Genomic DNA, 19,211 nt, shown 5'->3' with positions numbered 1-19,211 from the left:
AGGTGATGGATCCTCCCAGGACTGGATCCTCCCTTTCAAAGAAGTGGGTTCTCTTCTAGCCCAGGGTATATCTAGAAATGTCATTCAGAGCTAGGGCCTAGAATAGGGGCCTCAGCCTGGTGCCCTATCCTACTGTAGCTGAGCTGGAACAAGTTCCAAGACAAAGTTTTCTTTATTCTTCCCTCTCCTCTCCTCAAGTGGAGGGAAGGAGTCTCTCTTGGAGCTGTAAGCTGTGCGGCCTGGAGTTGGGAGAGGGGTATACATTCATCTACCATGTGAGTTGGGCACTGCACACCAAGGCATTCAAACAAGAGAAATGAAACCTTATCTATATGAAGAATTGCATTCAAATGTGCTTAACAAGCAGTTTTATTCCTAACAGACAAAAATAAGAAGCAATAACATATCCATAAGCAGATGAATTCGTACACAGTGATTTCCATAGCATGTCATATTCTAAGATAAAAAGAATGAACTACTCATATATCATGATTGATGAATGTCAAAATATGCATCCCTGCTACGTGAAATAAAAATAATAATAAAGAAAAAAGAAGAACATCTAAATAAATAGGGCTCAGGAGAGTACTCAGGTATGAAAAGAGGAAACATGTTATATCAGTCATATAAAATTCCAGAAAATTGACATTAATCTACTGTTAAGCAAATATTGTAATTCAGTGATTGTCTGGAGGATGGAGAGGCCAGAGAGAAAGATAGTATTTATTTTTTAAGAGACAGGGTCTTACTATGGGACCCAGGCTAGTCTCAAACTTCTTACCTCAAGCAATACTCCCACCCTGGACTCCCAAAGTGTTGGGATAACAGGCATGAGTCACCATGCCCAGTCTTATTACAGCTTTAAAAATTTAATTTGAAAGAACTATCTGGATTTAACATTATTTTTGACAAATAGGTTATGTGATTTTACATTGACTCTCCTAACTCTCATCACGCCCTAAGGGGGGCAATTAGCCTGTGTGATACCAAATACTTATGAGCCAGGAAGATCATTTCCACTTGATTAAATTGGAATGCCGGCTGGTTGCAAAGGCCACATCACTGGACTAAGAGATTTCCTTTCTCCCTACCCTCTTCCTCCTACTAATTCAGGGATGGCTTTTTGGTATGCAGCCCAGATAGGCTACAGAAATCCAAAAAACCTTTAGATTTAGTCTGACAATGACCTAAGCTACACTAGATTCATAATTATGGAGGTCCTGAAAATTTCTGTACCTGCTTGTCCATCACAGACATAGTGACTGAATCATTGTGGATGCCTTTTTAAAAAAAGTATATCCCAACTATTCTGTTGTAGTCTGCTTCACTACCTAGAAATGCTAATTCTACAAAAATTATTTTTGGGCTGGGCATGGTGGCTCACACCTGTAATCCTAGTGCTTTCAAGGGCGTATGCTAGAGGATTACTTGAGGCCAGGAGTTGAACATCAGTCAGGGTAAAATAGCAAAACCCTATCTCTATAAAAAATTCTTAAATTACCTGGGCTAATCTCAGGTACTCGGGAGGCTGAGGCAGGAGGATCACTTGAGCCCAGGAGTTTGAGGCCGCAGTGAGGTATGACCATGCCAGTGTATTCCAGCCTGAGTTTCAGAGTGACATCATGTCCCTAAAAAAATAAAAATTAAAGAATTATGATTTCTTTCTCCAGGCTTATAATGTAGGACACTATCCTACAGAATTCTGGACTTCAGGACACATGAATGCACTGTAGGACTTGAGAACAGATTTCCCTCACCAGTACTGAGCAGAATGCAATATCCGTTATAAACAAGAGAATAATTTTGTGCTGTTCTCAGAAGCACCAAAGTGTGTCACTAAAACTGTCCCCTACTCAGGTTGATTTATGAAAACACATATTATTGCACTATTTCATCTAAAAATAAAGATCACAAAGCCCTGAAGTCTTTATTTGGAGGCCTTAGGCAGCCATCCAAACTAGGCCACAAATGCAGAGCTATATTCTGCCTTCATACTGTTCCCTAAGAGTCACACAGTTTAGTAACCCCAACAAACCTTCATGGTACCAGAATCCTTCATGGTACCAGAACCATGTTGTATCTAAGCCACACAATGCAGTGAGTATACAATTCACACAATACAGTCAATACAATTCCCAAGATTGAAGGAAGCTTAAATAAGGACTTCATCATAGCAGAAACTAGAACAATGAGAGGCAGCTTGTACTTGGGTTGGTGAGTTAGAGGCTGGAAAATTCCATTTTAAGAATCATGACAATCATGAGATTCCTAGGAAAGACAGCCCATCTTGTCAAGTAATCAGAAAAATTCTCTAGGCCAAGCTGGTCCAACCCGCAGCTTGTGGGCCGCATGTATCTCAGGACAGCTTTGAATGCAGCCCAACACAAATTTGTAAACTTTCTTAAAACATTATGAGGGTTTTTGTGTGATTTTTAAAAAAAAGTTCATCAGCTATCATTAGTGTTAATGTATTTCACATGCGGCACAAAACAATTCTTCTTCCAATGTGGACCAGGAAAGCCAAAAGACTGGACACTTCTGCTCTAGGCCAGAACGGAGTCAGGTCCATGGCCCAACTCTTCATAGAGAAATGAGAAAGGAACGAGTGCAGAGGCTACTCAAAAATACCACTGCTGAATGGGAGACAACTTGAACTTTTTTTCTGGAATATGATGGAGTGCATGAGTGATGCACTGTAGGTACCTGCCGAGTGGTAGAGATGAAATGGCTTTTTCCAGAGACCTAAGAATGAAATAAATCTGGCAAGGACATACGCAGGATAAGAAATGCAATACAGCTCCCATATACCTGGAATTTATGCAGCTATTGGACATATGACATTCAATATAGGTTGATGGCATCCTCATAAGGGCTCTCTCCCACAGTTACACTGGAAAAGAAGTAATATTCCCACACATCTATGTTATTTTTCTCCTGTCAACATTCTGGTATCCAGTGAAAGCAGAGTGAAGCCCTCGCAAATGCTCTGCACTCAAAAGGCACTTCCACAGCAGGAGTTTGTCTGTGCATAATATGTTAGACATTTAGATAAAGAATGTGCCATATTTGTCACACCATAAAGCCTTGATCCAGTGTGAACTCTGATTTTGAAGGAGCACAGAGGTTTGACTAATCAATTTTCCAAATTTACTTCACTGAGAAGGGCTTTCTCTAGTGTGAACTTGCAGGGCAGAACTTCTAGTGAATGTCTTTCCATATTTGCTACACTGTTGAGGCCTTTCTCTAGCATGAACTCTCCTGTGTTTAATGAAACCAGAGTTTTCCCACAAAGGATTTTCTACTCGCTGCTCTCATAAGGCTTTGTCCAGTGTGAACTCTTACGAACATGGAGCGCAGAGCTGTACGGAAATGATTTCTCACATTTATTATGTGAGAAATTATTATGTGGCCTTTCTCCATTGTAAATTATCTGATGAATAGTAATGCAGCTCTTCTGGCTAAATAATTTTACAAATTCCTTACAGTCATATGGCCTTTCTCAACTGTGAACTCAGTAGTGTTCAGTGAGGTGGGACTTCTTGTTAGGTAATTTCCCAAATTCCCCGTAACTATAGGGTCTTTCTCCAGTGTGACCCTTCTGGTATTTAGTGAGGCAAAACTTCTATGTACAGGATTTCATACATTCTCTACACTCAGAAAGCCTTTCCCCAGTGTGATCTTGCTATTGTTGAATGAGGCCAACCTTTTGGCTAGATGATTTTGCACATTCTCCACACTCATAAGCGCTTTCCAGTGTGATCTCACGAATGTTGAATGAGGGTGCTCTTTTTACCAACAGATCTGCCAAATTTTCAACATTCATGATGTCTTTCTCCCGTGTGAACTCGTTGATGTTTAATGAGGTTTCCTTTTTGACGAAAACACTTTCCACATTCTCCACACTCATGTGGCCTTTCTCCAGAGTGAATCTGCTGATGTCGAATGAGACTGCCCTTTTGATGAAAACATTTCCCACATTCTCCACACTCATGTGGCCTTTCTCCAGAGTGGATCTGCTGATGTTGAATGAGACTGCCCTTTTGATGAAAACATTTCCCACATTCTCTACACTCATATGGCCTTTCTCCAGTGTGAACTCTCTGGTGTTCAGTGAGGTGTGACTTGTACCTAAATGATTTCCTACATTCTTTACACTCATAGGGTCTTTCTCCAGTGTGAACTCTCTGGTGTTCCTTTAGGTGGGAGTTGCTCCTAAATAACTTCCCACATGCCGTACACTCAAAAGGCCTTTCTCCAGTGTGAACTCGCTGATGCTGAATGAGGTTGCACTTGTGATTAAACGATTTCCCACATTCTCCACACTGATAAGGTCTTTCTCCAGTGTGAACTCGCTGGTGGTGAACAAGGCTGCGCTTATGGCTAAAAGATTTCCCACATTCGTCACATTCATAAGGTCTTTCTCCAGTGTGAACTCGCTGATGGTCAACAAGACTGTGCTTATGACTAAAAGATTTATCACATTCTCCACACTCATAAGGTCTTTCTCCAGTGTGAACTCTCTGGTGTTCAGTGAGGTGGGCCTTATACCAAAATGATTCATCACATTGTCCACACTGATAAGGTCTTTTTCCAGTGTGAACTCCCTGATGATTATTAAAACTATTACTTTTGCTAGTGAATTTCCCAGAATCACTGCATACATAAGGTCCTTCTCTAGGGAGAAGTCTCTGGTGAAGGACAAGTGAGTGTTTGTTGCTAAAGGGTATTGTGGACTCTCCACAGATGTAATGAGTTTTTCCACCCTGAAGGGGTATCCCATGCTTAGTTTCAAAGTTTGACTTCTCTGAAGTGTGAATGTCCTCTTGTTGGAGTAATCTCAAGCTGGACAAAAAGTCTTTCCCAACCTCATGAAAGATAAATGGCTCATGTGACATAGGGAATTCACAGTTCTTTACAAAAGATGTTCCCTTGGCATTGCTTCTGTACGATTTCTCTCCAATGTGCTGCTTCTGGTCTTGATGATGGTTTGCATCGTCATCCAATTTTTTTTCATATGCCCCAAACCCATTCAATTTCTGATTGTGTTGTGTTCCCTGGTGTAAGATATCTCCCAGGAGAGGGCCACACATTCCCCAGAGGTGGACCTTCTTGGTACATACACCTGTCCAATGTGTCCTGAGTGGGGACTCCTGTTGTATAGAAAGGGTCTGCTTAGAAGGTGTCTCGTCTTTTGCTTCATACCAACAACCTAAAAGAAATAAAATGCTGGTAAAATGCAAGGTACTTCCGAAGGGAAGTATTACTAAGCCATACCTGATCAACAGCTGCTTTGTTGTACTTACATTTACTTGGGCCTAGACATATCCTTTTATATAGCATCCACATACTTTATGAAGGTCCTTTAGATGTTTGCACAGGAAGGAATTGCCTCTGCTTCCTGTAGTGCATGTATTGTTGGTTCCTTCACATCATGTGGCCCCCTACATTCTGTAATCATTCTAACCCAGTAATATGAAGAAGACTTATCTTCAACCTAAAGGCAACATTCTGTTTCTGCAATTATTTCCATGGAGTAATACCTCTGTTAGATACACTTGTTTGTGTGTCACAAGAAAATACGAGTACAACAAAGCAGTTGTTGGTCAGGTATGGCTTAGCAATGTGTACACACTTCCTAATACAAAATTGATATGCCAGTATTGGAGTCCACTGCAGATGGAAATGTGAGAAAAATGGGTCCAGGTGGGATCCAGAGATGTGAAGATTAGTCCTGGGCTGGCATCAGAGGAGAGGTGACAGGGTATAGAACGGTGAAGTCTGAAACTCTCAAGAATGGGGAAGACAGAAACAGCATATGGCTCGTCATGTTGCCAGGTAAATACTTGTGAAATCGGAGAGCTTCTAGTATGACTTTCCTAAATCCCTAATGTTATGTCTTCCTCCAGGGTGTTACTCCTCAGAGGTGGCCTCCCTCTGGGCCCATCATGCTGAGCCTGGGTTTAGCTGCAACTTCTGGATCACTGAGAACTCTCAGTCCCACTGCAAAGATATACATGGAATTTACATGAGACATGGATGACATAAAGAATAAGAGAAAGACAAGAGAGAAGAATAGCCAACCAACAGTTCAGAAAAAATCAGCACATGATAGCCCATAGGAAAGAAAACTAAATACTACAAAGATAATTTTTGGCCAGGTGCAGTGGCTCACACCTATAATCCCAGCACTGTGGGAGGCCAAACTGGAAGGACTACTTGACCCTAGGAGTTCAAGACCAACCTGGGTAACATAATGAGACACCATCTCTACAAAACAAACAAATGAGGCTGGGCACGGTGGCTCACGCCTGTAATCCCAGCACTTCGGGAGCCCGAGGCGGGTGGATCACAAGGTCAGGAGATCGAGACCATCCTGGCTAACACGGTGAAACCCCGTCTCTACTAAAAATACAAAAAAATTAGCCAGGTGTGGCAGCATGTGCCTGTGGTCCCAGCTACTTGGGAGGCTGAGGCAGGAGAATGGTGTGAACCTGGGAAGCGGAGGTTGCAGTGAGCCGAGATTGGGCCACTGCACTCCAGCCTGGGTGGCAGAGCAAGACTCCGTCTCAAAAAAAAAAAAAAAACCAAAACCAAAAATACAAATGAACAAAAATTAGTTGGGCAGGGTGGCATGCTCCTGTAGTCCCAGCTACTTAGGAGTCAGGTGGGAGGATTACTTGAGCCCAGAAGGTTGAGAATGAAGTGAACCATGATTGCATCAGTAGACTGCAGCCTGGATGACAGTGAAACCCTGTCTGAAAAAAAAAAAAACAAAAAAGCAAAAAATACTCAGGGCACACTGGCTCATGCTTGTAATCCCAGCACTTTGGGAGGATGAGGTGGGAGGATCACGTGAGGTTGGGAGTCAGAGACCAGCCTGGGCAATACAGCCAGACCTCATCTCTATTAAAAATAAAAATAAAAATTAGTGGGATGTGGTGGCAGAAGCCTCTAGTCCGAGTTACTCCAGAGGCTGAGGAAGGAGGATTGCTTGAGCCTGGGAGATTGAGGCTACAGTGAGCTATGATCGCAGCACTGCACTCCAGCCTGGGTGACAGAGTAAGACTTTGAAAACAAAACAGAACAAAACAAAACAAATAAGATAATTTATAAGGAGGGTCTTGCAAGAACAACCTATGGTGCATGTAAGTATTGAGAACATCAGTGATGGGAGGAATTCCTAGCACAGGCAGTCATGAATAAATGTCACCTAGAGCAAGGAAGCAGAACCTGTGCATACCAGTCTCTGATCTAGAAAAATTACTCAACAGCCAGAGGGCAAGCAAGGTGGGATGCATTATGGTGCCTGTAAAGCTCCTTCTCTGGGAGCTTGCAGCAAAGCAGGTGTTGGGGCTGCTCAAGGAGAAGAGAGGGCAGTGCACACACCTCAGTCCTACATACCACATAGAACCTACCCAGGGAACTAACAGAGGAACCTGTGCCCAGGCTCCTGAAGTGAGGAAAACAGTCTTGCCATGGGGAAAAAAGATGGGGACAGACAGACAATAGCTGAGGTCACAGAGAAGAGTGTGAGTGCCTTACCTAGAGAAGATATAAGTGTCAGGTTCTCCAGCATCACGTCATGATAAAGGCATCTCTGAGCCTCACTAAGGAGACTCCATTCCTCCTGGGAAAAGTTCACAGCCACATCTTCAAAGGTCACAGTGCCCTGCCATGATGATGACAGATGAAACCACAAACACTCCATATGGTCATCCACTTATCCACCCTTGCCCTTCCTCCTCCCAAGGTCCTAAACTACAAGGAGAAACTAGGCCCACTGGTGTCACTATCTTCTCATGGGCTCACTGGTCATGGTGTGCAGCCATCAGCCGCAAGAAGTGGGTGAACCAATAGATTTCTATGTTTTGGTGCTGATATAAAGCGGTCCATACCTCCTGATAGCCAATGCCCCTGGTAGAGATGAAGTCATGTAAATCCCAATGCAGCATCCTCAGTCTATCAGACATACTCCTTCTCTAAATACACATCATTCCTCTTTTTTGCTTTTTTTTTTTTTTTTTTTGAGATAGGGTTTCACTCCTGTTGCCCAGGCTGGAGTGCAATGACATAATCTCAGCTCTCTGCAACCTCTGTCTACTGGGCTCGAGTAATTCTCTGTCCTTAGCCTCCCGAGTAGATGGGATACAGGTGCATGCCACCGTGCTGGCTAATTTTTTTTTTTTTGTATTTTTGGTAGAGAGAAGGTTTCACTATGTTGCCCAGGTTAGTCTCGAAATCCTGAGCTCAAGTGATTCACCCACCTCAGCCTCCCAATGTGCTGGGATTACAGGCATGAGCCACTGTGCTAGGCCAAAATACACGTCATTCTTTAGACTGCACAGACACATGCCCATGGCCACCCCCACTAAACTGCCTCCCACATTGGCCTCTGCCTCCCCACAAGTTAAAGTATGTTTATACCCTCTTCTTCCTTCTACCAGTAAGGGTGAGATTTTCACCTTACAGTTATATTAATGACCAAACACATGACATCAAACACTAGACAGGTGCTATAAATATGTTTAAAAATCAAATACACTCAAAGTCTAGAAGAGGGCATCCCTCATCATGAAGGACCACACAGGGGTTGCACTATGGATAAGAGCGCATAACCAGAAACTATGATATGCAAGCTTTTAAAATGAAGAGGGTGTGATGACCCCCAAATCCCTTAGGAGGATGCAACTGGCTTGTTTGAATAACACTGTGGGTAAGGATAAAATTGAAACTCACTACAAAGTATAATAACTAGGAATTCTGCCTGGTCTCCCTAATAAAAGGATTATTAGGCCATGCTGATTATTATCTAAAAGAGCCTAGTGGGAAGGGAATTGGTTCTCAGGTCATTTGAGGTCATACCAATATCACTAGATGTCAAGGTGACACATCATATTGGGCCTCCATTTTTGGCTTTATACCACAATATGGCTGACAGCATCCAATATGCTTCACATATTCAAACAGGATCCAATAATAACACAAAATGACCATGGTTCCCATTAGCAGTGGTAGTCCCTAATAATTCTATGAATGCCTCCTTGCATTACTCCACATCCATGCAAAACCACATGTAACTTCAGATATCCATGGTCTTATTCCACTTCTGTGCTGCAATGGCTTACCCTTCAGCAACACGGACCAACTTCCATTCACCTAATACCATTGCCATTTAAAGACCAGTCCTGGATGGGCATGGTGGTTCACACCTGTAATCCTAGCACTTTGGGAGGCTGAGGCAGGTGGATCATGAGGTCAGGAGTTCGAGACCAGCCTGGCCAATATGGTGAAATCACATCTCTACTAAAAATACAAAAAAAAATTAGTGGGGCGTGGTGGCACGCAACTGTATTCTCAGCTACCGGGAGGCTGAGGCAGGAGAATCACTTGAACCTGGGAGGTGGAGGTTGTAATGAGCCAAGATTGTGCCACTATACACCAGTACACCAGCCTGGGCGACAGAGTGAGACACCGTCTCAAAAAAAAAAAAAAAAAGTCCTGTTTTTAATCCATTTAAGGCCCAAGACCTACTGTCACAGATGACCATATTTCTCCCTGAGCATATTCAGCACGCGTAATGAAACCCCCCACACACTACCAAAGTCATCTCAAATCTTGATTGCACAGAGTGGTGAATAAGTACCACTCTGGCCTAAGTGTCATCTTCCCTCAATTTGACTACACTTCTGCATATATCTATTTCATGTCTATTCTCTCCTTGAAAGTCTATGTCCCCTGTCAAATTATGCTGACAGGTATACCCTACCATCATGGTCACTTACCTACCTCTCCAGTGTTTAGGAAGCCCAGTAACATTACCCAGGGACCCAAGCAACAGATGCAGTCCTCATCATTCAACCACTGCTTTCTGGTCCCCTAAAAGATTTACCACCAGAATCTGAAGTGTGTTCTCCTTAATGTGACCCATGGCTCACTCACCATAGCATACACATTAGCTACCATAGATGTCTCCAGTGTCAATCCCTTTCCAGATACCCCAACCTGCATGTCCATAGCCATTTGATGCCTACACTTATTCGTCTCTGACTCTTCATATGGCCATAACAGTCATCCTGATATTTGCATAATATTCTAATTATGTTTATTACCAACATGCTCATCTCAGCTGATGCAGCTTCCATAGCTACAGCTACTAAGACCAAAAACCTCGGGCTCCTGATTGCTCTCTTCATGCCCTTACTTTGCATATTAGGAAACCTAGATGCTTGTTACAAAATATCAACTTTGAATCCAGCCACATCTCCTTAGCCATGAATCTTAGTCTGTTAACCCTCACTTGGATTACGGCAAAAGCCTCAACTCTCATCTTATTTCCTCCTCTCTCAACCCCACAGTCTGTTCTCCACTGTAGAGCCAGAGGAGACTACAGCCAGATGAAACTGTGGCAACATCACCTCCTCCCTCTGGTCAGTTTCACCTCTAAGCATTTCACATCCTGGTACTAACTCCTGGGTTAACCTTCCAAGTATGTTTATACTGGTTGACAGAAATGGGAATACCTCCATATATCCTGTGTCACAGACTTAGGATCCTGGGTTTAAGGTTCCTCCAGGGTTCCCATATCAAAAAACTTAAAAAAAAAAAAAAAAAGGTACCTAAGAATCCCAGGACATCCCAATCTAAAGAGCATGTGGATAGGAGTTAGGGCCAGTGAGGGAATAACACCCTCCGCTTCCCTGCGGAGGTTCTGCAAGTGCTTCTGCAGCCAGGTGTTCCTGAGAGGAGAGGCACAAGCTACAAGAATGTATCCCTGATGAGATTTGATAAGCTCAGGCCTCCCTGAACTCTTTCTTGGCCCTGTAACTAGGTAAACGCGAGTTGGTTGTCTGAACTGAGCGCCTCAGTACAAAATGTCATCTCTTAGCACCTATCTGATCTGTAGAGGTTGAACAAGAATTCAACCTCCCAGGGCCCGAAAGTCATCCCCTGTGTTCTTTTTCGACTGGACTTTGGGAAACCTTTAAAGCCTGGACATTGATCTTTTCCTTCCTTTGCTGGAAGCTGTCCATGGCTTCCAGCGTTCTCAGGGTGAATACACAGTTCTCAGCCTGCTCTTCCAGGAGGAGCTCTGCCTCACACTTTGCTCCCGACAGGTGCCTGTGGACCCTAGGTTACGATGCTCTCGGCTCAGTTCATCTCCAGGCCTTTGCCTGCACCGCTCCCTGTGCCTGTAGCTCTCCTGAGCGCATCCCGCGGGTGTCAAAAACGGGGGCCCATAGAGAGCGCCTCAGTGGCGCCGGGTTCAGGCTGTAGAACCTTGAGCAGGCGCCGCTTCCTCTCTGCTTTTGGACTTAGGTAAAGATGAGGTGACCTGAGGGCACGGAAGACGCCACAATTACCTGAGCCGGGGGCCTCAGCGCGGCCGCCGCCATCCGACTGGGTGGGGAAAGCGGGGTCGAAAGGAGGGGGCGAGCAGTGCAGGTACCCGGGCACGGTGGTCCCGATCCCGGCCTTGGTGCGGGTCACGCCTAGCGCCTTTAAGGAGCTGCAGAGCAGCCTCTGTGCAGTCGGGACAACGTCTCGTCTCCACCTTCTGGGTTCAGTCACTTCTACACGACCCAACACTCCGCGGTCTCTCACTGGAAAATACACCCAAAGCCAATCAAAATGGCCACTAGTAGAGGACGCCGGAAGTCCCACCTTTATACTGTTTCCGCGGAAACGCCTTTATTTTGAGCCTTCATTGGCTCTGACGCGCTGTCATTCGACGCAGAGATTTCTGGGTTATGTAGTTTCCTCAGGTTTCAAGACAGTTCCAAGGCGGTAAAGAAGGCCTTCTCAGAGGCGCTTGATTGCACAGAGTGGTGAATAAACACCACTCTGGCCTAAGTGTCATCTTCCCTCAATTTGACTATACTTCTGCATGTATCTATTTCATGTCTATTTTCTCCTTGAAAGTCTATATCCCCTGTCAAACTATGCTGTCAGGTATACCCTACCATCATGCTCACTTACTTGCAGGAAAGGCCCAGCTCCACCTCAGCGGTCTGTCCTTAAAGTGCATGTCCTTCTAGGGTAGAGGTTAGTCTCACCTAGCCTTAGAACCCGTATTGAGATTTTTGGAGATTAGTGTCTGTAACTGATCACTCAAGTATTTGAAAAAATATTATTTTAGATTTTGGGGAACTCGAGCTCTCCGATGCTAAACTTATTATTTAGGATGCCCCCAAAGACTAAAAATCCAAATTATCATAACGTTTTGAACAGTCTTTCAGTCGCAAAATCCCGGTACTGGGAGCAGAGGCTGATAAACATTATTGTGTTATAAATTCACATAAATGCACTCTGAGGCATTAGAGTCAGTTTCTCAGTCTGTCAGGGACAAGAGAGAACTAATCCAGATAGGACAAGACAAGGAAGATAGAGGAGAAATGTTGTGTTCCCTAAAGCAGGAATACATGCTGAATCTCTGTCTGTGATTCCCACAGAAGACAACTCTCCTGCCTATAAAATCAATCATAGTGTCCAGTACATTGAGCAACACTTTTATCCACTTAGTATCCCTCGCTTGAGATTCCAACTTATATTCAATTAATTCTGGATTAATTTATCTAAGATTTATCAATCTTACAGGAAGACCAATGAAAGAAATACTATTTTGGTAGTGATAAATGGCTGCAGTTTTCAAAGGTGGAGCACGTATGCAGAAGATGCTCTCCACCTGTTGATATTGGTTGTGTCTTAAATCCAGGAGTTCATGTTATTGCTGGGAAGTGGCTATTCTTTATTTCTGTTTCCATGGCAAGGAGTGTTTTGCCTAATAAATTAATGTTATGGCTGGGATTACAGGCATGAGCCACCATATCCGGCTAATTTTGTATTTTTAGTAGAGACGGGGTTTCTCCATGTTGGTCAGGCTGGTCTCGAACTCTCAACCTCAGGTGATCCACCTGTCTCGGCCTCCCAAAGTGCTGGGATTAAAGGCATGAGCCACTGTGCCCGGCCGCTCAGTTCTTAAAAACCCCATGCCTTCTATGTTCAGGGAGAAGAGGCATTTAGAGCAAGAGCTTACTCATTCTCCATTTCTGCTCAGAAATAAAACTTTCTTGCCTTTTTTTTTTCCCAAATTGGGTGTTCTTTTTTTTTGTGACCAATTCAAAGTAGGGAAAGAACTCAGTTTATTGGTAGTACAACTTAAAAAAAAAAGCATGTTTAACATTCCAACTTTCATAGTCCCGTCAACTTTTACTTTATGTTCTAGTCCCAGGACTCTTCTCTCCAGACCATTTTACCCTTTCTTGTGCAGATGTCTTCAGGTTTCCACCCAGGGTTCAGGCCAGGAGACTTTGGCCTTTTTTCCAAGTGCTACCTTGATTAACCAGTCTAACCATCACCCTAGGCATTCCAGGTGGGGTTTCTCATTGTATCTTTACCTTCTGGCTTTTAAAATTTATCCAAACTTCAGGAACTACAGCAACTTAGCTTAAGGCCCTTTAATGTTGGGGGATCAACAGGAACTTCCTTTGGTCCACCCAACCTTCAATAGTGTTATATTCAGAATTTTGTTTTAATCCCATCAGTTTTTATTTTATTCATCTAATTTCCATCTAATAGCCATCTAAAGATTTCTACCATGCTGGGATGAGTATCATGATTTCCCCCTTTTCTTTTTCCTCTTAGTTTCATTCCTATCCATGTTTTCTTTATTTGTCTTCTTTCTTTATAACTATTTAAAAATTTCTACCTTCCTGGAAGGAGCTATTTGACTCTCCCCTGTACCTTTCATCATTGTCTATCTTATTAATTAATCTAATGGTTTTATTAGCATCTGAAAGGCCCACAATAGGAAGCAAATTTGGTAAGACTGACTATAGCTCAATTTTGCAGCAGTAAGTTTACATAAGGTGCCCAAGAAAATGGGGTTCCCCAAACCAAGACATTTACCATGACCTGGGTAATAAACATATTCAGTAGGTAAATATTCCTATCATCATAATGCCAGTTCCACATGGCTTGCATGGGAAGCATATTAAGCTGGTTCATCTGGGGAGCCCCACTTGGCATTTATAGGGGGAGTCAGACAGTCCCGCTTTGCCGAGTAGACAGACTTTAGAGTAGCTTTTATACACCCACCCAGGCTGGCTGTTCCTTCAGGAATAAACTCTTGTGTGTGGATGATACATACCTATCTGCAATTGTTGAAGAGTGAGCTGTAGGTACTACATCAACCCAAACATGTTCTTCCACTCTGCATTATTTAAAACCAAAGATGTTTCCCCTAAGTTAGTTATTCTCACTATCCATGTTAGTAAAGGTTCCTGAGGAAGCTGACGATACTGGTCTATAAAATGAAACAATTCCTCCACACTATTGATATAGAACCAGGCCTGTTCTGTCCATCTCACAGTATGCCAATCACTGAGATGATGAGTCTTGCAGCAGAGAAAGCATGTATTTACAAGGCTGCCAAGTGCAGAGGTGGGAGAACAGTTCTCAAATCTGCCTCTTTGATGATGGGATTTAGAGATATTTATGGGATAAAGAAGCCTGTCGGCTGGGCGCGGTGGCTCATGCCTGTAATCCCAGCACTTTGGGAGGCCAAGCCAGGCAGATCACAAGGTCAGGAGTTTGAGACTAGCCTGGCCAACATGGTGAAACCCCGTCTGTACTAAAAATACAAAAATCACCTGGGCATGGTGGCGGGGGTGGGGGCACCTGTAATCCCAGCTACTCAGGAGGCTGAGGCAGAAGAATTACTTGAACCCGGGAGGTGGAGGTTGCAGTGAGCCGAGATCGCGCCATTGCACTCCAGCCTGGGCAACACAGTGAGACTCCATCTCAAAAAAAAAAAATTGACCTGTTCTATCTCCAAAGTATGCCTGTATAAAGTTATTGATGCAAGAACATATTGTACCTTTTGTAATGGATTTTTCCAAATATATACACAAATACAAAGGACTATGTAATGAAGTCCCATGAATTCTTCCTCAATGATCCATTATTATTTATCATTGCATGGTGGTTTTTTTTTTTTTTTTTTTTTTTTTTGAGACAGAGTCTCGCTCTGTGACCCAGGCTGGAGGAAGTGGCATGATCTTCACTCACTGCAAGCTCAGCCTCCCAGGTTCATGCCATTCTCCTCAGCCTCCTGAGTAGCTGGGACTACAGGCGCCCGCCACCACACCCGGGTAAGTTTTTGTATTTTTAGTAGAGATGGGGTTTCACTGTGTTAGCCGAGATGGTTTCGATCTCCTGACCTCATGATCTGTCTGCCTCGGCCTCCCAAAGTGCTGGGATTACAGGCGTGAGCCACTTTGCCCGGCATTTTTTTTTTTTTTTTTTTTTTAGACAGAGTCTTGCTGTGTCGCCCAGGCTGGAGTGCAGTGATGCAATCTCAGCTTACTGCAACCTCCACCTCCTGGGTTCAAGCAATTCTCAGGGCTCAGCCTCCCAAGCAGCTGGGATTACAGTGCCATTATGCCCGGCTCATTTTTTTTTTTTTTTTCTTTGAGACGGAGTTTTGCTCTTGCTGCCCAGCGTGAAGTGCTATGGCACAATCCTGGCTCAACACAACCTCTGCCTCCCAGGTTCAAGCAATTCTCCTGCCTCAGCCTCCCGAGTAGATGGGATTATAGGCATGTGCCACCACGCCCGGCTAATGTTGTATTTTTTTTTTTTTTTTTTTTTTTTTTTTTTTTTAGTAGAGATAGGGTTTCTCCTGACTCTACTAAAAAAAAAAAAAGGGTCAGGCTGGTCTCCAACTCCCAACCTCAGGTGATCCATCCACCTCGGCTCTCCAAAGTGCAGGGATTACAGGCATGAGCCACCACATCTGACCACTTATCTATTCTTAAGTGTATTACTATGCTGTTTTACTTATAATCCTGATATCTCTCATTTTTGTTATTTTTGAGACGGAGTTTCTTGCTCTTGTTGTCAGGCTAGATGCAATAGCACCATCTCAGCTCACTGCAACCTCTGCCTCCTGGATTCAAGTGATTCTCCTGCCTCAGCCTCCCTAGTAGCTGGCTAACTTTGTATTTTTAGTAGAGACGGGGCTTCTCCATGTTGGTCAGGCTGGTCTCAAACTCCTGATCTCAGGTGATCCACCCGCCTCAGCCTCCCAATGTTCTGGGATTACAGGCATGAGCCACCATGCCTGGCCTCTAAATGTTATCTTGTATGACAGCATGATATATAGGCACATAAAAGCAAGATGCTTTAGAAATGTAAATAAAAGATTATAAATTACAAATGGCAATGTAATCAGGGATGTAAAGAATCTCAATACCTAAATGTTACCTTGCATGACAGCAAGTTATATAGGCATATTTTATCTTCACTATCAGTAATATTTTGCTTTCTTCTTTCTAGAAATATCTGTGATGATTCTTAATCAACATAGGACTCTAAAGTAATGTCTAGAAGTTTAAAATTGTGTGTTCCAATTATATTATGACTACACACACTGGAAGGTATATTTCTATCTATTGTGGAGTAAAATTTTCTTGATTATACCCTGCTTATGCTCCCACAAAACCTTTGTAATCAGCAAATTTAAAAGCCCAAGTCTCTGAGTAGCATTTGTGCTTCTGTGTGGCCAGTATGACCCCACCTCCATTTTGTCTAACAGCCCCTTGGTGTTCTGAATATGCTGATTGTGTGGATCACATCTCTCCCTCTTGGGTTTGTTGTCAGTGTGGTATATATTTATGTGGGCTCAGGCTGTCAACAGCTGCCAGTACCCAATGCCTCTTACACAGAGTCCTATAGGTATAACAGGGGCACCTCTAGGATGGACTGAGATTTTTTTTTTTTTTTTTGAGACGGGGTCACTCTTTCCCCCAGACTGGACTGTGGTGGCATGATCTTGGCTCACTGCAACCTCTGCCTCCCTGGTTCAAGCAACTCTCCTGTATCAGCCTCCCGCGTAGCTCAGACTACAGGTGAGCGCAACCACCCATGGCTAATTTTTGTATTTTTAGTAAAGACAGGATTTCAGCATGTTGGCCAGGCTGGTCTCAAACTCCTGACCTCGTGATCCACCCACCTCGGCCTCCCAAAGCGTTGGGATTACAGGCGTGAGCCACCGTGCTCTGCCGGACTGAGGTTTTTAAATACCGCACACCTGTCACACAGGGTCCCTGGGATATGTGTTTTGTCTATAGGCTGTGCTGCAGTATAACCCTCAGGCACTTGTCACACACCAGGAGCATACACTCTTTGAAATTTTTGCTTCCAGACTGTACCACAGCATGCTGGGAGAATGTAATCCAACTGTGTGTTTCTGGCTGTGTCATAATCACATACTTATGTGGGACTACCCCTGAATCACCCATTTCAAGAATATCTAGTTTGCTTATGGCTTATACATGTGTAAACAACTTAAATCATATCAGAGAAATGCACAAAAAATTAGAGTATAATAAATTCTAATACAAAAATTACTCAATTTCAAGAAATAAATAAAATTTTGGCCAGGCGCGGTGGCTCACGCCTCTAATCCCAGCACTTTTGGAGGCCAAGGCGGGTGGATCATGAGGTCAGGAGTTCAAGACCAGCCTGGCCAAGATGGTGAAACCCCGTCTGTACTAAAAATACAAAAATTAGCCGGGCGTGGTGGTGGGCGCCTGTAATCCCAGCTACTTGGGAGGCTGTGGCAGAGAACTGCTTAAACCTGAGAGGCGGAGGTTGCAGTGAGCCAAGATTGCACCATTGCACTCCAGCCTGGGTGACAGAGAGAGACTCCGTCTCAAAAAAAAATAATAAAAAAATAAAATAAAATTTAAGGCCAGGCATTGTGGTTATGTATGTAATCCCAGCACTTTGGGAGGCCAAAGCAGGTGGATTGCTTGAGCCCAGGAGTCTAAGACCAGCCTGGGCAACATTGTGAAACCCAGTCTCTACAAAAAATAAAAAATAAAAGCTTAGCCAGGCATGGTGGTGCTTGCCTGTAGTCCCAGCTACTTGGGAGGCAGAGGTGGGAGGATCACCTAGCCCAGGGAGGTCCAGGCTGCAGTTAGCTGTAATTGTGTCACAGCACTCCAGCCTGGGTGACAGAGTAAGACCCTGTCCCACCCCCCGCACAAAAAAAGGAATTTTAAAAAGGAAAGTGATACCTGTAGATTAATAGAGATATATGAGACAGAACTACTAAAAGTCATGGGGATAAATTTGGGAATTTCTTTTTTTTTTTTTTTTTAATTTTTGTATTTAGTAGAGACAGAGTTTCACCATGTTGGCCAGGCTGGTCTCAAACTCCCGACCTCAGATGATCCACCCGCCTCAGCCTCCCAAAGTGCTGGGACCACAGGCGTGAGCCACCACGCCCACATTTGGGAATTTCATTGCAGTGAAGCTGCTTAAAGAACAAAGATATTTTTGAGACAATAGAAAAAAATGGACGATGATAACATATTTTGTTATGCTTTAAACATTTCTGATGGAACCAGTTGTAGGTGTTATGAAAGAGCCCTTGGACTTTGGAAATACCCTGTGAAGAGATTATGCATTAAGCGATGTCAGGAAGCTGGGCGCTGTGGCTCATGCCTGTAATCCCAGCACTTTGGGAGGCCGAGGTGGGTGGATCACCAGAGGTCAGGAGTTCTAGACCAGCATGACCAACATGGTGAAACCTTGTCTCTACTAAAAATACAAAAATTCACTGGGTGTAGTGGCAGGTGCCTGTAATTCCAGCTACTAGAGAGGTGGAGGCAGGAGAATCACTTGACATGCTGGGATTACAGGCGTGAGCCACCACGCCTGGCCTAGATTCTTTACATATCTGATTACCTTACTATTTCCAATTTACAATCTTTTATTCATGTTTCTGAAGTGTCTTTCCTTTCACTAATGGGAGAGGAAGTATTAACTCTTTCACTCATCAAACACAAGTTAGTAAAATACCAGAGACTCAATTTGCAAATCATGCCCCCAAAAAGACAAAAATGCATAACCAAAAAATGTTATAAAGACACTAAATGGCCACTCAAATACTTTAAACAGTCTTCTTCATTTCCCACTGGTAAAGATCTTACAGTGGACTTTGTGAGGCTTAATATTTTCAGTCAGTAATGGAAGGAAGAATATTCAAAGAAGGTTTCAGAGGAAATATAGAGGAGAGGCATAAGGCAAGGAGAGGAGGTTGCACCATGTCTCCAGGTCCCTCAGAGTATGTCTCAACCTTAGAGCAGAACTGGTTCCTTTTGATAGTGACACTCTGTAGGGACCAGCCCCACAGGGTCGGTGGG

The 19,211-nt window shown here is 43.6% G+C and overlaps 2 protein-coding genes across 7 annotated transcripts in view; both read right to left on the bottom strand.

Annotated features, from left to right (window-relative positions):
• The window catches only part of ZNF586 (zinc finger protein 586), a 44,965-nt gene extending 43,388 nt beyond the window's left edge, over positions 1-1,577 (bottom strand). The window contains exon 1 of the mRNA XM_054673035.2: positions 1,502-1,577. The gene's annotated coding sequence lies outside the window, so the exon portion shown is untranslated. The remainder of the gene's footprint in view (positions 1-1,501) is intronic.
• Positions 352-11,637, bottom strand: ZNF776 (zinc finger protein 776). Of its 6 annotated transcripts, XR_010153983.1 has the most exons (5): positions 11,361-11,637; positions 7,543-7,669; positions 3,704-5,209; positions 2,809-2,890; positions 352-1,628 (listed from the first exon to the last, which is right to left on the bottom strand). XR_010153983.1 is itself a non-coding variant. In XM_024351707.3 (4 exons), exons 1-4 carry the CDS (start codon positions 11,391-11,393, stop codon positions 1,449-1,451), a joined length of 429 nt encoding a protein of 142 aa, XP_024207475.1. In that variant the 5' UTR covers positions 11,394-11,637; the 3' UTR covers positions 352-1,448. The 6 variants fall into 6 exon arrangements, 2 of the variants coding, with proteins under 2 accessions (XP_024207475.1, XP_003316782.2); XR_010153982.1 differs by having other exon boundaries at positions 2,809-5,209; XR_010153984.1 differs by lacking the exon at positions 2,809-2,890.
• Between the last annotated feature and the right edge of the window lie 7,574 nt (positions 11,638-19,211).

This window comes from Pan troglodytes, chromosome 20, assembly GCF_028858775.2.
Source record: "Pan troglodytes isolate AG18354 chromosome 20, NHGRI_mPanTro3-v2.0_pri, whole genome shotgun sequence".
NCBI lineage: Eukaryota > Metazoa > Chordata > Mammalia > Primates > Hominidae > Pan > Pan troglodytes.
The sequence above is the reverse complement of the archived record's forward strand: the minus strand, read 5'-3'. Positions and strand labels throughout refer to the sequence as shown.

What these genes read in the sequence shown, in the direction of transcription:
- ZNF776 (XM_003316734.6), bottom strand. Translation starts at nt 11,393, where the DNA reads ATGGCGGCGGCCGCGCTGAGGCCCCCGGCTCAG. An exon ending in CGCTGAGGCCCCCGGCTCAG is followed by an intron (nt 7,670 to 11,360) that starts GTAATTGTGGCG and finishes TCATCATGGCAG; the next exon opens with GGCACTGTGACCTTTGAAGA. An exon ending in GACACTTATATCTTCTCTAG is followed by an intron (nt 5,210 to 7,542) that starts GTAAGGCACTCA and finishes TATTTCTTTTAG; the next exon opens with GTTGTTGGTATGAAGCAAAA.